The 16,562-nt window shown below is 43.1% G+C and overlaps 4 protein-coding genes across 6 annotated transcripts in view; 1 reads left to right on the forward strand and 3 right to left on the reverse strand.

Moving 5' to 3' along the window:
- Nucleotides 1-3,071, forward strand: part of LOC129855621 (calcium uniporter protein, mitochondrial-like) — a 25,545-nt gene extending 22,474 nt beyond the window's left edge. For both annotated transcript variants that reach the window (XM_055923488.1, XM_055923489.1), the window contains exons 5-8: nt 550-716; nt 971-1,174; nt 2,489-2,605; nt 2,740-3,071. In XM_055923488.1, coding sequence (XP_055779463.1) covers nt 550-716; nt 971-1,174; nt 2,489-2,605; nt 2,740-2,817 — 566 coding nt within the window. In that variant the 3' untranslated portion in view covers nt 2,818-3,071. The remainder of the gene's footprint in view (nt 1-549; nt 717-970; nt 1,175-2,488; nt 2,606-2,739) is intronic.
- sh3gl2a (SH3 domain containing GRB2 like 2a, endophilin A1) overlaps nt 1-16,562 on the reverse strand; it is a gene marked incomplete in the record, with an annotated part of 696,881 nt that overhangs the window by 91,365 nt on the left and 588,954 nt on the right.
- On the reverse strand, nt 3,208-9,050 carry LOC129855622 (caspase-6-like). 2 transcript variants are annotated; one of them, XM_055923491.1, is made up of 8 exons: nt 8,948-9,050; nt 8,397-8,435; nt 7,613-7,655; nt 7,034-7,183; nt 6,835-6,911; nt 6,537-6,712; nt 6,099-6,249; nt 3,208-5,995 (listed from the first exon to the last, which is right to left on the reverse strand). In XM_055923491.1, the coding sequence occupies exons 1-8, from the start codon at nt 8,976-8,978 to the stop codon at nt 5,757-5,759; spliced, it is 906 nt and encodes a 301-aa protein (XP_055779466.1). In that variant the 5' UTR covers nt 8,979-9,050; the 3' UTR covers nt 3,208-5,756. The 2 variants fall into 2 exon arrangements, with proteins under 2 accessions (XP_055779466.1, XP_055779465.1); XM_055923490.1 differs by having other exon boundaries at nt 7,034-7,186.
- pla2g12a (phospholipase A2, group XIIA) lies at nt 12,772-16,437 on the reverse strand. Its single transcript, XM_055923493.1, has 4 exons — nt 16,029-16,437; nt 15,659-15,735; nt 15,047-15,212; nt 12,772-14,209 (listed from the first exon to the last, which is right to left on the reverse strand). The coding sequence occupies exons 1-4, from the start codon at nt 16,291-16,293 to the stop codon at nt 14,091-14,093; spliced, it is 627 nt and encodes a 208-aa protein (XP_055779468.1). The 5' UTR covers nt 16,294-16,437; the 3' UTR covers nt 12,772-14,090.

A 16,562-nucleotide genomic window follows, 5' to 3' on the forward strand; every position in this document is an offset into this window, starting at 1 on the left:
AGCTACAGAGGACCACAGTCACACAGCTACAGAGGACCACAGTCACACAGCTACAGAGGACCACAGTCACACAGCTACAGAGGACCACAGTCACACAGCTACAGAGGACCACAGTCACACAGCTACAGAGGACCACAGTCACACAGCTACAGAGGACCACAGTCACACAGCTACAGAGGACCACAGTCACACAGCTACAGAGGACCACAGTCACACAGCTACAGAGGACCACAGTCACACAGCTACAGAGGACCACAGTCACACAGCTACAGAGGACCACAGTCACACAGCTACAGAGGACCACAGTCACACAGCTACAGAGGATGATGATGAGATATCAATGGATCTTTATCAGTAATTCTAAAAAGAAACATCATTAGTCACTTGAGTATCAGTTTGATCCTCCTCCTCCTCATCCTCCTCATCGTCATTATCAACCTCCAGTGTGGTGGGGTGGAATTGGTGGAATAGTGATGCATGTTCCCAAAGTGTAATAATGAGTTCCCAAAGTGACTGTTGTAATGAATTCCACCCATGTTGTGTGTCCAGAGGCGTCCAGTGTGTCCAGTGAGCATGTGGTGGACGTGGAGGACATGAAGCACATGGTGCAGCTGCTCCACACGGCCCTCCACCTGCCTGACCACCACCTGCTGAAGGAGAGGCAGCTGCTGGAGAGACTGGATGGACTCAAACAGGACCTCTCACCTCTGGAGCAGGTACTGGAGGGGTGCACTTCTGACTCCGTTTCTCTCTTGTTCTTTCCTTCTGTCTGTCAGTATCTCCTCTCTTGACCTCTCTCTCGCGTCTCTTGTCTCATCTCTCTCGTCTCTGTGTGACTCCTACTACCTATCCCTTTGGTCGACGACCATAAAGCTGTCGCGGTAATCCTTCAAAGATAAGATTGCATGAGTGTGAGAGTTTGTTTTAGCTATCACTAGTAACCTCTGTCACCCGACGATTCCCTGTACAGGTGAAGGCACAGCTAGAGCGCAGTGCCGAGTTCCACTCCTCCAGGACTCTGTGGACAGGTGTGGCCGTGCTGTCTGTGCAGGGCGGGGCCTTGGCCTGGCTCACCTGGTGGGTGTACTCCTGGGACGTCATGGAGCCCGTCACCTACTTCCTCACCTACTGCACCAGCATCGGAGTCTTCGCCTACTATGTCCTCACCAAGCAGGTACAGTACAGGAGCCTGACCCTGCTATGTCCTCACCAAGCAGGATAGCAGGACCCATGTCCAGCACGGTCTGAATACAAGTAGTCAAGACAGTGTCTCCCCCTTGTGTACACAAAGAGTACTGTCACTACAGGGCACTTGAACAAGAGGCTTTCATTTTCATTTCAGTCACAGCTGGTCTCCTTACAACAACTTGGAGTAGTCAAGTTCCCATATGTGACCTACTCCTCCATTGCCATACGCTGTACAGTATGAAGACAGTAATTATCAGGTTTGAATTCTAACTCCAGATAACTGTGTGCAGCTCAAACTCCAGATAACTGTGTGCAGCTCTAACTTCAGATAACTGTGTGCTGCTCTAACTTCAGATAACTGTGTGCAGCTCAAACTCCAGATAACTGTGTGCAGCTCTAACTCCAGATAACTGTGTGCAGCTCTAACTCCAGATAACTGTGTGCAGCTCAAACTCCAGATAACTGTGTGCAGCTCAAACTCCAGATAACTGTGTGCAGCTCAAACTCCAGATAACTGTGTGCAGCTCTAACTCCAGATAACTGTGTGCAGCTCTAACTCCAGATAACTGTGTGCAGCTCTAACTCCAGATAACTGTGTGCAGCTCAAACTCCAGATAACTGTGTGCAGCTCAAACTCCAGATAACTGTGTGGAGCTCAAACTCCAGATAACTGTGTGCAGCTCAAACTCCAGATAACTGTGTGCAGCTCAAACTCCAGATAACTGTGTGCAGCTCAAACTCCAGATAACTGTGTGCAGCTCAAACTCCAGATAACTGTGTGCAGCTCAAACTCCAGATAACTGTGTGCAGCTCAAACTCCAGATAACTGTGTGCAGCTCAAACCTCTGCATTGACGTCAATGGTAGATGTAATCAGATTAATGTAACAGAGAAATCTCTGCGTATGTCTGCCCTCCTGTGGCTGCAATGTGTATAGCATGCACTGCATTGAAGACGTTTCACCTAGGTCTTGATGACACGACATGGTCTGAACCTTCCAGTTGGTCCCACAGCACCTGTGTCCTGCGTCCATATTATTTTGTGAGTTCAGTCTTGTAAAGGTACAGTAGGAAGTGTGTACATCCGTGCCACAAGGAGGCTGATACACACCAACGTTCCTGTTACGCTTCTAGGTGCATCACCTGGATTCTGATCATATCTCCTAATCACATCAGTGCATGATTTACACAGAGGTTCACACAGTTATCTCAAGTTACAATTTAAACCCAGATAACTATGAGCAGAAGTGATACACATACGTTAGTCTGCACCAGATGGATCATGGTTGTTTTGCTCTGTAGGATTATGTCTATCCAGACGCCAAAGACAGGCAGTTCCTGTATTACTTCCACAAGGGAGCCAAGAAGGAGCGCTTCAACGTGCAGAAGTACAATGAGCTGAGAGAGGAGTTGGCTTCGGTATGTTGCTATACTTACTTATACAAGGCACTGCAGAATTTCTGCTCACTGCTTATTGGACTTTCCACGGATGTATTCAGTCTATAAGGGGCTTCTGCTGATCACGTGTGTGTGTGTGTGTGTGTGATCTTTAGGTGGAAGAAGATTTGAGACGTCTAAGGAATCCAACCCAACTTCAGCTCCCTGTAGAACAGATCCAGAGCCAGCCATGAAGAGCAACACCACACACACACACACACACACACACACACACACACACACACACACACACACACACACACACACACACACCACGTCAAACTGAAGGACTACTGAGCAGCAGCATTTCTTCCCATTTATTTTGATAACGATTACTTTTTCTTACTAACCCCACAGATCATTTTAGAGTTTTGGTTTACACCGTTTACAATGTTGGAAGTCATTTGTGGTAATAGAAGTATAGTAATAAATATCATATGAGAAAGCATCTTCCTGAATACTAATCATATTTTCTCTGCATTCCTGGCTGTTGCAGGAATTCATTATAGTAGCTAGTTTCATTTCTATAGAAGAGCAAAGTTCTGAATAGTTTAAAGATTAAGAGAACTGAGACTGAACACAAATTACATTTCAATATTTTATTGCACCTCAATTCAGACTTGTTTCAATCATCAAAACCCCAAACATATTTCAACAGTTTTACAACTGTCATTTTATAAATGAGAGATTCTAATTCTATAGGAGCCCCACACACCTCTCCAAATTCTAGTAGTGCAAATGCTATTAGCGCAAACGCCAATCTCCCAAAAGGTCAGAGACAAGTTTCCCTGGTGGACCACATAATAAGAAAAGTACAATACTCTTACTAAGCAGTGGTTCCTTGTATTCACCCATGGAGACTAAAACGGTCCTCATTTTCTTGTACACTTCAGAAATAGAAACATGAATTGGTGTCCAGCACTCAGGTTCACGTACAAATGAGTAATACCTTGTGCGTTGTCAGTGCTTTAGTAAATATCTCCATGTGACTAACAATGATTTCTTTATTTTTTAAACATGAGATGGTCGGTTGATTGGTACCCTGAGTTGTCTTATCTGAGCTATATAAAATGCTATTTAAAAAGATTAACAGTACCAAAGGGGGGAGGGGGGGGGGGGGTGTAATTGACCAATAAAGTTATCTTAAGGTGAAAACAGCTGTCAAATACCCTCAATAAAAAAAGAATAGTGGTAAAAAGCAGTTATTTAAAAAGCCATTGATTTGAATGACCAAACAAAGGCACTACCATAGTGGCAGTAATCAATGTATATGACTTCTTTAGTTTTCCTGAGTCAGTAGTAGTACAGCAGGTCATGTGACCAAACTTGTTTACTGAACGTCTTTGAAACACTAGACACTTGACTCCCTGAGGTACTTTCCATATTGGAGTTGTTTGTTCACGTTTAGCCTGCCGCTTTCAAAACATGGAAAACTACATTTGAGTTGTAAAGACTAAGCACATCCAAGTGCAAACAGAAACCAACACAAATTCCCTTTTTGACAGAACAAGTGGGGAGGCAACATATTGAGGCACATCATTGTCTTTTCATCTTGGTGACTACAGAGGACCAGATGGGGACGTGGGTAAGGGGTTTGGTCCCTGCCTTAAGAGGTTGGAGGTTGTGGGCTTAATCCATATATCTTGTGCTTGATTGACAGTTTCTGTAACTGTCGATGTCTAACATACAAAGAGAAGCACTTCAAGTGTGATGGATTTGGGGTTAAATCTCAGTAACCAAGATGTTGTGGGTTCAATCCTCTACTCTTGTGATTTCGTGTACGTTTCCCCAATGTCCATGTCAATCATATGAATATGTGTTTTGAAGTGTGAAGCAATCGGTGGCACAGATGTGGTTGGAGAACTGATGAGGGTTAATACCTTGGGTTCACATCCCTATAACCAGCAGTTGTTATGGAGAAAAACCCCTGAAAAAAGTAGATGCCTGTATTTCAAGAGAGATACTAAGTGTCTATATTTTTTCCCATAACCACTGCTGGTTAGTGTTCAGGAACCATGGCAGGGGACCCCATGATTAACATCCCCTGCTTAATGCATACTTAGGACCAACGCCACCATTCTCCAGCCATCTTGATGTGGCAACCACTTCTAGTGGCCTTAACTCGCTCTGCAGCAGAGCCCGTTGTCCACACAACCATGCTCGAGTCCTGCAGTAGGTTCAAACCTACAACCCTGTGCTATTTGGGTGAGATCCAGAGCCACAGACTCCTTCACACTACTAACACTTCATTTTGACATTTGCGTAAATGTGCAGTAGACTAAAGCACAAGAGATGAGAACTGAACCCACAACCTCTTGGCTGCAAAACAGGGATTTAACCCCAGAGCCACCCACTCTTTAACCCAATCGGCACTTTTCTTCCTATGTCGGACAACGACAGTTGCAGAAACTTGCACAAGAGATAAGGATCAAAGCCACACCTTTTGGATGCAAGGTAGGGATTTAGCCCCAGAGCCACGGCGTCCTTCAAACAATGTGCACATTTCTTTGTATATTTGACACAGATAGTTGATGTAAACAAATCAGGGCCAGGGAACCATTACTCAATGCTAAGAATTAGCAGTATTCTTTCGAGAAAGGCCTAAAGGGACTGGTGATGCAAAATCCTTTACTGACTGAGAATCCCCTCTTAACCAATGGCTATCCACAAACAGACTGAGAATAAAGTCATTTGAAATGTTAATGCTCAATTACCATTCTCATGTCACTCTTTTACCTGCCCTGCAGGTACATTCCATGACCTCTGTCAACACCAACAGGGAAAGCCTGAAGCCGAGCAGCCAAGCAGGTTTCACCAGTATAGTACATGCTTTGTTTTAGGTCAGCTTTGCCACCACAGAATGTTAAAATAGAACAGCATCAACAATCGTCAGCAAATGACATGATCTCCATTTGGTTTCATAGGAAAGAAGATTAGAATAAAGGGAATATGCACAGCTTGATAAAGTGTATTTCATGGTCCTCAAGACAAACATCGAAATAATGTAGACAAATGTTTAACAAAAAGAACCACCAGACATTATAGTCAAGGACCACCTTTCTCCCCAAAAACATTCAAAACAACTACAGCAGGATTCAGGAATGACGTAGTAGCTGCCCGGTGGATGGAAACCTTACTGCTTCTTGGCTCGGAAGTAGAGCTTCCTGGTGAGCATGGAAGCAAAGCAGGGGACCTGTTTCTTCCCGATGGCGGTCCGGTCGTTACAATTCCCGACGCTCCTCATGGACACCTTCCTGTTGACCAGGGTCAGGAGCTCCGTGAACTCCAGGGAATCCCCGAACTTCTGCATGGCCCCACACAGGTCCTGGATGTACCAGGAGCCGTTGATCGTCTCGCGGTGGGAATAGTAGCCTGCACAGGGAGACCGGGAACGAGTATGGCAGTTAGATCTGTATTCCATTAATCCAAGTGAAAAGCAAAGGATAATCAAGTGATCAAACACCATGTTCCTCACCTTCAGCCACAGAGTAACACATGATGAAGTCAGCGCCAGCAGGGAGGGTGTAGACCACCCCAGCGTCCACCACCACCTCGTTGGTCTTCACTTCGCTGTCCACCACGTCCATGGGGGTCACTGGATTGTCATGCTTGTCCCCACGGCACGCCTGTCAGTGTCAATCAAATCAGAAACCGTAAAGAGTCAAAACGTCAATTTGATGGAGGTGTTATATAGAAAAAATACATATATTTAGCAGTAAATATTTTTGGTTATGTGCATCAAATGTTTACAAATAGAATTACAAATAATAGTATTGTGTCTGATGAAGATATGCCTTCACCGGCCCCCAAACATCAGATATGGTCTATAGGTCTATGAGTCAACAGTACTGAATGTCAAAGGTTTTATCTAAAATGGATCTATTCAAAGGCATCTCATCATCTGACTGCTTACCTGTAGTATGAAGATCTTGGGCTTGCCCACCAGGCTCTTACACTTGTCTCCTTTGAACAGGGCAGTGATGTCCTGGATAGCGATCTTGTTGTCGTAAGCATAGACGTGGTCGTTCTCTCCGTGGCTCAGAAAGACGCACACGAAGCAGTCTGCATCAGCATGGTTGGCCTCAGCCGCTATAGAGTATCAGACATGTATAATTTACTATTCTGAAGTATAATACTGACTGTGACTGATACAGTATCTGTGTTAAGCGGATTATTTGAGGTGGTGTCGAATGACTTGAAGTGCTGCTTACCCTGACTGATTTTATCCAGAACGTCCTTCACATTCAGATTATCAAAGGCCTGCACTTCAAAGTTCAAGTCCTCAAATCTGAATCAGAAAATCAAGTGTCAAACATGGTTAGGCATTACATTTTAAACATCAGCACTACAGTTGACTGAACCGGTCTATGGGGAGTTATGAAGCACGGTCATATCTGATGCCATGTATACCTTTTGACCAGGTTGGAGCGATCAGCATTGGTCCCGTTGCGGGGGAGCATCCTCAGATGCCAGAAGAAGTGTTCCTGGTTGAAGATGAGAGCCAGGCCTCGCCGCTTGTGGTTCATCTTATACTCGTCCGCAGGGTCCATAGAGAAAGAACTGCTGAAAGAAAAACACACGCTCCCCTGTAAATACCAACACCTTGTTATGCCATAATTCCCAATCTGGCCCTCAAACCATCATGGTCACCTAATAATCCCCAGTTTACAATTGGCTCATTCATCCCCCTCCTCTCCCCTGTAACTATTCCACAGGTCGTTGCTGCAAATTAGAACGTGTTCTCAGTCAACTTACCTGGTAAAATAACGGTAAAATAAAAAAAATAAAAAAATAAAAAATAAAAAAAATAATGGGTGTAGCTGAACAAGAGACGGTGTAGATTTCTTATCTGTTACCACAAGTAATCTGTTACACTAAACTATCTGTTCACTTCAACTGTCAACATACTTGAACTTATTTCAACCACGTGTTCATTACATTCAAGTCATTTATAACAATGTAATGAGTCATATTATTACTAATAGTTACCTGCAGAAATACCCATCTGTTTCTGTAAGGTTCTCACTAGGACCTGATAACGAGAAAGGAACATACAATCTGAACAGGTATGACAATTTGCATGAATATTTATTTTATGACTTCTCAAAGCCCTCTAATGTGGTTTTACAGCTTTCTGATATCTCAACACTTGGCAGGTTCGATGCAAATTCTCTCCAAAGCTTTTGGGATCAGATTTATTTGGAGGGGTCTATTGTTAAGCTCTGCAAACAGGTTTGTGAATTAGTAGCCTAGGCTATAACTCCAGGGTCAAGCAGCCATTGTTCAATAAGCACCCAGTCCTGGTGGTTTTCAATAGGCTGGATACAGGTGTTAAGACCAGTAGTAAAAAGTGACAATGCTCTCCTATCTCACATGCTCTTTACTCGTGCTGCTGTTGCAGGTGTGGGGTGAAGCAGGATTTGGACAATTCTTCCAATTGAGGTCAGGGAAAAGTCTGCCACTCCATTTCCTCATGTTCCTTGTGTTAAGGGTCATTATTGAGAGCACAAGAGGAGGGTATACTGCGTTTGATTCAGGTGATTGCTCAGTGCAAACGCCAAACGGAGAAAGAACTACAGGTTTGTGTTAACCATTACATAATTAGCGTGTACTTTGAGTCTCGTAAAAGGACATTTCATGAGATAAGGTAGTTTCGTTAAAACAGTACCTCAAACAGTCTTTCTGTTTTGGTTTTAAATGTACATCTGCATATGTCTCTACAAGCATTGAGCACCTAGACCTACCTAACTTGACATCACCCGTACATACTCACCTGTCCTCTGTGATGTGTCGCTGTCTTTTTCCAAGCTTCCTGTGAATTGGAAGAGACGAAAATCCCACATGAGACAATACAGTAAGATTTCACAGACCTGTGAAATAAGTCTGTACACTGATAACATTGACTTAACACCTGATATAAAATCTGGTCTGTGCTCATCTGTCAGTAACCTAGTCCCCAGGCTATTGCGTAGAGTCTCGGGACGCGATTAATCTGACAGTGAACAACAACCTTGGCTACTGTAACAACAGTACAAACAGACACAATGCGATACATACACCTTATAAACGTATTAGAACAATGAAAGATAAGCGAGGTAAATGGAGGGGAAATTGTGAAATCCATGACATCATTCAGCAAGTGATTTTTTATTATTTTGTTTACTTTCCTTTCCCAGGGAGGGTCCGAAATGTCTTCTGAGAGTTCTTCTTTCATATTTGTCTTATATGATTTCCGTGATCACAACATTACATTAAACTTCAAGACTACTAATACCACGACATACATATAGTATAGTATGACTTAAAAAAATGACTTTTTCTTACCTTTAGTGTCTTTATTCCCTGGACACGACATGGTTGCTGTCTACTCTCCTTTCAATGTGTACACAAAATGTGTAAAATGTATCGGCTTTACAAACGCTTAAGGAGAATGACACTTCCCGCCCCTTTAAGCTTATTGGCGCATCTACTCAAAAACTGGATACAATTGGCAACTGGGCATGGCAGTCAAGCGTTGCTCGTTACAACTTCCGTATAATGCCACATTGTAGCCACTGAGAACCGTATAACAGAGTCAAATATATACTAAACAAAAATATAAACGTAACATGCAGCAATTTAAGCTGAGTTGCAGTACATATAAGCAAATCAGTGAATTAAAATAAATAAATTAGGCCCTGATCTATGGATTTTATATGACTGGGCAGGGGCACAGCCATTGAGACGGACTTTTTCCCCACAAAAGGGCTTTATTATAGACATAAATATTCCTCCTGTCCGGGTGGCTGGTCTCAGACGACCCCGTAGGTGAAGAAACCAGATGTGGAGGTCCTCGGTTGGCGTGGTTACACATGGTCTGCGGTTGTGAGGCTGGTTGGACATAATGTCAAATTCTCTAAAACGACGTTGGAGGTGACTGGTATCGACTTATATTTTTGTTCAGTATAATATAAAACATGTTTCAGGGTGTGACATTGTGCATAGGGATACTGTAAAAACAAAATACATGTTTGCGTATGCCTGTGAATGAGGCAAGCTCAACAAACGTTAAATGTCAGCTACGTGTGCACTGCAGGAGTCTCACATGCTGACCAGACCGGACACGTCGCGTTCGCGAGCGTCGCAAAATAAATTTAGAAATCCATGTTATTCAATTATTGCACCCACACTGCTTGCGCAACGCCAACGCCAAGGGCTAAAATAGAAGTTGTTCCTATTTCTGACTCAGATCGCGCTGAAAGTCATCTCCTCATTGGTTTATAGAAGCAGGTACCCACGTGCCATCTCCTCATTGGTTATACCCAAGTGGGTGACTGAAAGACAAACTTTGTTGCCGGTTCTCTTGGTAATACAATAAAAGTTTAGATGGATCACCATATAAGTTCAAAGATGAAAAAGCCTGGAAGGAGGAGAGATGACTAGAAACTATTCGGTTGGCCGTTTTATGTGTGGATTAATTGTCGGAGTAGAGGTCCTTGTGCATTTCAGGTAAAATAACAATTCAATGTTTATATCCCAGGACAAATTAGCTAGCAACAGCAAGCTAGCTAAATAGGAAAAATTAAAACTGCTATATAAGTCAGGTAAAATAACAATTCAATGTTTATATCCCAGGACAAATTAGCTAGCAACAGCAAGCTAGCTAAATAGGACAAATTAACGTTAGCTAGCAAGTGCAAGCTAGCTAGCTAAATTGCCATACATGTTTAATGCTTTTCGACCTGTCCCCAAATTAATGTCATTGGTTCAGAGTTTGTTCTGATATTTTAACCTGCGTGTCGTGATCACGTTTGGTGTAGGGGGGGGAAATACATTTATGCACGATAGCGCACGATGTGCACAGCCGGTTTGGGTTCCGTGTCATGCACATGACAGCATTGAACAGCAAGGTTGCAGTATTGTTCACACTCTGAAAACACGAGCAGATCATGTTATACAGACACACAGAAAATGAATAACAATCGAATGTTATTTGTCATGGAATAAAAGTTGCAGTGAAATGCTTGTGTGCTGGTGTAACAGTATAGCTTCTGTCCCTCTCCCCTTCCTGGGCTCGAACCAGGGACCCTCTGCACACGTCAACAAAAGCCACCCTCGAAGCATCGTTACCCATCGCTTCACAAAAGCTGAGGCCCTTGCAGAGCAAGGGGAACAACTACTTCAAGGTTTCAGAGCGAGTGACGTCTCCCATTGAAACTCTATTAGCGCGCACCCCGCTAGCCAATTCACATCGGTTACACTCACCCCCCTTTTGACCTCCTCCTTTTCCGCAGCAACCAGTGATCCGGGTCACGGCACCAATGTAACAGTATAGCTTCCGTCCCTCTCCTCGCCCCTTCCTGGGCTTGAACCAGGGACCCTCTGCACACATTGACAACAGCCACCCTCGAAGCATCGTTACCCATCGCTTCACAAAAGCCGCGGCCCTTGCAGAGCAACTACTTCAAGGTCTCAGAGTGAGTGACGTCACCGATTGAAACGCTATTAGCGCGCACCCTCTTAACTAGCTAGCCATTTCACATTGGTTACACTGGCTCCCTCAACATTGAAGTTCGATAATCAATCATCAATTTATTTTTTTACCTTTATTAAACTTGAAAATTCTTATTTTCAATGATGGCTTAGGAACAGTGGGTTAACTGCCTTGTTCAGGGACAGAACGACAGATGTTTACCTTGTCAGCTCTGGGATTCGATCTTGCAACCTTTTGCAAGTCCACTAGACTACCTGCTGCCACGCCCCGCCCCACCCCGCCCCGCTCCGGCATCAATATCAATAATAAGAATCAAACAAAAAAATGACAAGTAATAGAAGAGGTAATACACATAGTAATATGGATGAGTTGTATGTTCTTCCCCACCAGCAACATTGTTAGCCTGGTTAAACCAGACTGAATGCTGAACTCACCAGTGAAGTGAAACAATTGACAATGGTGAGTGCAGGGTTCAGTATGATTTAACCAGGCTACAAGATTGTGGACACATTATTGAATTAACTGTGAGGAATGCTTGACACTGGGAGCATGTCAATACATGAATCAGGGTTGTGTTCATTGGGCACCACACAGAAGAAAACAGACAAACTACTTGGAGTTCTCCAATAAGAAACACTTATTTTCGTATTCCATTGTAAAACGTTTTCTGTTGCATGCCCTAATGAACACAATCCAGGTGCCATTTTACCTTGGAAACTCTAGGCAAGTCCCCACATCTTCTGTAATCTCCTACAGAAATCTATCTCCAGGCATTCCTGGAACTCATCGTCACAGTCGTCTTTATCACAGTTACAAGTGGCATAGCAACAGTTGTGCTGGTTACAGAACTTGGTCAAGGATGGGTTGTCGATGTCAACTTGTAGAGTAGACAAAAGAGATGGCCATTAGATCAAGGCTCACAAATATTCAATGCAATATGTAATATGACAGGTGTAATCAAATCGAATTTTATTTATCACATGCGCTGAAAACAACAGGTGTAGACCTTAGCGTGAAATGCTAACTTACAAGCCCTTAACCAACAATGCAGTTTCAAGAAAATATAGTTAAGAAAATATTTACCAAAGTAAAAAATAAATAAAAAAAGTACCACAATAAATAACAATAATGAGGCTATATACAAGGGTACTGAATCAATGTGTAGGGGTAAAGTGACTATGTATAGATAATAAACAGTGAGTACCAGCAGTGTAAAAACAAAGGGGGGGGGGGGGGGTCAATGCAAATAGTCTGGGTGGCCATTTGATTAATTGTTCAGCAATTTTATGGCTTAGGGGAAGAAGCTGTTAAGGAGAATTTTGGACCTAGACTTGGCACACCGGTACCGCTTGCCGTGCGGTAGCAGAGAGAACAGTCTAATATAATGGGCCACGTGAGAATCTCTTGTAATTTAAACTATTTCTTAGGTTCATTTTGCGCATTTTGATATTGCTTACATAGGTTGCAAAATTGCTCCGACCATGGCTGGCAAATGAGATGCGTCACATTCGCCTAAAATAATATTGCTGAACTTCGGTTGGGTTTGGAATCGGTTCTTGCGGTAGTGGCTGAGAGTCGGATAGAAAGCCAGCGGATGTGGTATTAAAAGCTGAGGGTGCTGTTGATAAAACATTTACTGGAGACAGGAGATTAAGTTGAGACATAGGACGAGGTGTATAATTGTATAATAAGGCAGTTTATTCAAGTGTAAAAATATCTGGCAAAGCGTGCAGCACGGCCCCTTTCTGTCTGATTCTTATGGAATCGTCGGAGAAGAGCCCTCTAAACATGTTGTGCTGATTATATATGCAACAAGTGAAGTAGGTTGATCTTGTAGTCTGGCCTTCCGATTGGTCGAGCTGGGTCGTGGGTAGTCCTGTCCGGGCCTGATGTCGACGTTCCATTGGCTCTTAACACAGTTCTTTGTCTTAGAGTCTCAACCTCGAGCAGAATGCATGTGCGTTTGTTTTAACAGGGGCCTGTTCATGGGGGAGGGGAGTGTGTGTGGGTCTGTGGTTATTATAAGGGTACGAAGAGTGGGGGTATAGTGGGGGATGGGTGCATGTTGTGTCAAGTATAGCTAGTGTTGAGAAGTTGTTAAAACAAGTTACCAATATCTATTACAATTTCTTACAGTGCGAGCAGAAGCGGGCTGAATTAATCAGTTCATCACAGAACTCTATTTCAATGGGCCCGTTCGTTTTGCATGGCACGATGCCCCGGGCGGCTGAAGATTTCATTGAATGGAATGTCTAAAAATATTTACTCCGCTCACCCGAGACAACGGGCCATGCAAAACGAACTCTCCCTTTATCAACGCAGTATATACACACACATCTTTGGACATTATACAGAGGGATAGTGTAAAAACAAAATGCATGTTTCCGTATGCATGTCTGTGAATGAGGCAAGCTCAACAAAGCTCAAACAACAAAACAAAAATAAAAGCATGGAACAGCAAGGGTTTTCCAAACATTTAATTTAACTACAACATAACCACTGGGGCAACACTCCATCAACAGGTAAACATGTTGTGTACATTCATTTATCAGCCTATTTACACATTTAATATAAATCATTAAAAAGTAGCCAAAACAATACACTTACTGGGCAATATAATGTAGCCATTACCCTCATCACTGTATCATTATGTGCTTGTAGTCATACATTTGTCTTTCAGTGTCTTCTTACCTTTTATAAATATTCTCTCTTAATTGATACTTCATATATATGTGTGGCAGAACAAACAAATTACATACATGACAACTACTAAACAACCTTTGCATAGGAGAACAATTCTACAAAATTATCAAATAGCGATTTTAAAACTCAGATCACCCAACGCTCATTCATTGAGAGCACATCCAGGCCCCTTCACAAGGCTTAGCACATTGTTATCAATGGAAACTTCCACAGCTCTATCCCGAGGTACACTATTTACTTCAATGTTTCTCTAGTGGCTTGACTATTCCAGAATCCCCTCTGGATGGCAGCTCATAGATCCCTCTTGACTTCAAATTTGCATATGCAGGAGTCTCTCTGGCTGTCCATGTAAGGTTTACAGCCCATGTGCATGACAGCCTCAAACAGCAGGGTCACAGTATTCTCACACGCTGTATAGAGAGACATGGAAAGACGAGTTGATCATGTTATACAGACATATGAAACACACAGAAAAATGAATCAATATAAAATGTTATTTGTCACGTGCACAGTTTACAGCAGGTATAAAAGGTGCAGTGAAATGCTTGTGCTAGCTCCCTCAACATTGCAGTACTATAATTAAGCAATATGGCACGAGGGGGTGTGGTATATGGCCAATATACCACGGCTAAGGGCTGTTCTTACGCACGACGCAACACAGAGTGTCTGGATGCAGCCTTTAGCCGTGGTATATTGGCCATATACCACAAACCCCCAAGGTGACTTATTGCTATTATAAACTGGTTACCAACTTAATAGGTGCAGTAAAAATACAATGTTTTTTCATACCCGTGGTATACGGTATGATATACCACGGCTTTCAGCCAATTAGCATTCAGGACTTGAACCACCATTTTTCTGTTGCTTGCCCTAATATGGATGAGTTGTATGATCTTCCCCACCAGCAAGATTGTTAGACTGGTTTAACCAGACTGAATGCTGAACTCACCAGAGAAGTGAAACAATTGACAATGGTGAGCGCGGCATTCAGTATGATTTAACTAGGCTACAAGATGGTGGACACATTATTTAAATAACTGTGAGGAATGCTTGAGTCAAGTCCTGCTCTGTGTTCAACACTGGGAGCTTGTCAATACATAAATCAGGGTGGTGTTCATTAGGCATCACATGGAAGAAAACAGACTGAAACAGGATGGAACTACAATAAGAAACACTCATTGTCGTGTTCCGTTGTAAAACGTTTTCTGTTGCATGCCCTAATGAACACAACCCAGTTGCCATCTTACCTTGGACACTCTGGGCCAGTCCCAACATCTTCTGTAATCTCCTACATATGGTCTCCAGGCATTCCTGGAACTCATCGTCACAGTCGTGTTTATCACGGTTACAGGTGTCATAGCAACGGTCGTGCTGGTTACAGCACTTGGTCAACGACGGGATGCCGATGTCAAACTGTAGAGTAGACAAAAGAGTTGACCATTAGATCAATGCTCACAAATATTCAATGCAATATATAATATGATAGGTGTAATAACATTCCAATAAACAGTGGTCGCCGTACAGGGTAGCCGCACTACTATGGCTGACCCTGTAAAACAACACATTTCACTGCACATATCCGGGTATGTGACAATAAAATTAACAATTTTTTGTGTGTGTGTGTGTGGGGGGGGTCTTCGTTACTGGTCCTGAAGAGCCGCCGCTATAGCAATACACTATAGTGTGTGCAGGCTTCACTGTCTGAAACACAGGTCTCTGCTAATCATAAAAACCATGAGTTGATAAATCAGGTGGGTTAGTGCTGGACTGGGACAACAGTCTGCACACACTGTGCCCCCCACAGGACTAATAGGGAAGACCACTGCTATAGATCAAAGTCATACATGACACTAGCTCACCTGGAATCCGAACAGGGGTGACCCACATCCATTGGGTGGGGTTGGTTTGTAACCAGGCCGGGGTTCTGGTTTGTAACCTGCAAGGAAAGAGCAAAGGTAGAGGTGTTCAGAGTTCTTCTTTAATCTTGTTGAGAGACAACCTGTTCAGAGAGACTACAGAGTGTGTTGGGGGTGGCACTATACCAGTTTAATGGTTTACAACTCAAGATAGCTACAGTGGTGCTTATCTGCTTTGTTTGTGGAACATAATCACTTTCAACTGATCTTTTTAATAAATGGCTTGTCTGCATAATAAGCAAAGTAGTTATGGCCATGTTTTATTTCCATTACCAACAAGTATTGACTGTGTGTGTGACCTGAGAGACCTTACCATCGCTGCATTCATAGAGACACAGTCCATCTCGTCCTCCAAATAAGTCCAGAGCAACGTTGAGGTATTTGTCAATGTTATGGATCCCATTGCGAATGGTTTTTAAAGTCATTCGCCAGTCCGGTGTTTCAGGTTCCTTACTACATGAAGACACACAGCTCAGAAATCCATAGAAAGATAGCAAGCCAACGAGAAAAACCGGGATGCAACTGTTATGATGCATGACAGCACCGGATGCTAGCAAATAGTTGCAATTGGTCGGCATGTGAATCCAAAGTTAAATGACTGCACCAAACGTCCGTAGAAAATCATTCCACACTTTCCCAACTGTTACACTATAGGTCCTATTCTATGTCAACAAATCGCCTGTCATGCAATTCCCTTTCCGGGTTATGGGATTAGTCACGTGACAGCAATAAGCCTATCAGTGACAATAAATACATTTGCACTTATAATACACGTGGTCACTCATCGCCCACAGATGTTCAAAGTTCATGCATGCCACGAACAAATGTATATTCATGACTGATTAGA

Source organism: Salvelinus fontinalis, chromosome 5 (genome assembly GCF_029448725.1).
Source record: "Salvelinus fontinalis isolate EN_2023a chromosome 5, ASM2944872v1, whole genome shotgun sequence".
Classification (NCBI taxonomy): domain Eukaryota; kingdom Metazoa; phylum Chordata; class Actinopteri; order Salmoniformes; family Salmonidae; genus Salvelinus; species Salvelinus fontinalis.

Bases quoted from the DNA above. Each gene is read 5' to 3' on its own strand.
- LOC129855622 (XM_055923490.1), bottom strand. From the start codon at position 8,978: ATGTCGTGTCCAGGGAATAAAGACACTAAAG. The intron at 8,436-8,947 runs GTAAGAAAAAGT...TCCAATTCACAG, and splicing joins AGGGAATAAAGACACTAAAG to GAAGCTTGGAAAAAGACAGC. The intron at 7,656-8,396 runs GTGAGTATGTAC...TCTCGTTATCAG, and splicing joins CGACACATCACAGAGGACAG to GTCCTAGTGAGAACCTTACA.
- pla2g12a (XM_055923493.1), bottom strand. From the start codon at position 16,293: ATGCCGACCAATTGCAACTATTTGCTAGCATCCGGTGCTGTCATGCAT. The intron at 15,213-15,658 runs GTGAGCTAGTGT...TCTACTCTACAG, and splicing joins CACCCCTGTTCGGATTCCAG to TTTGACATCGGCATCCCGTC. The intron at 14,210-15,046 runs GTAAGATGGCAA...CTCTCTATACAG, and splicing joins ACTGGCCCAGAGTGTCCAAG to CGTGTGAGAATACTGTGACC.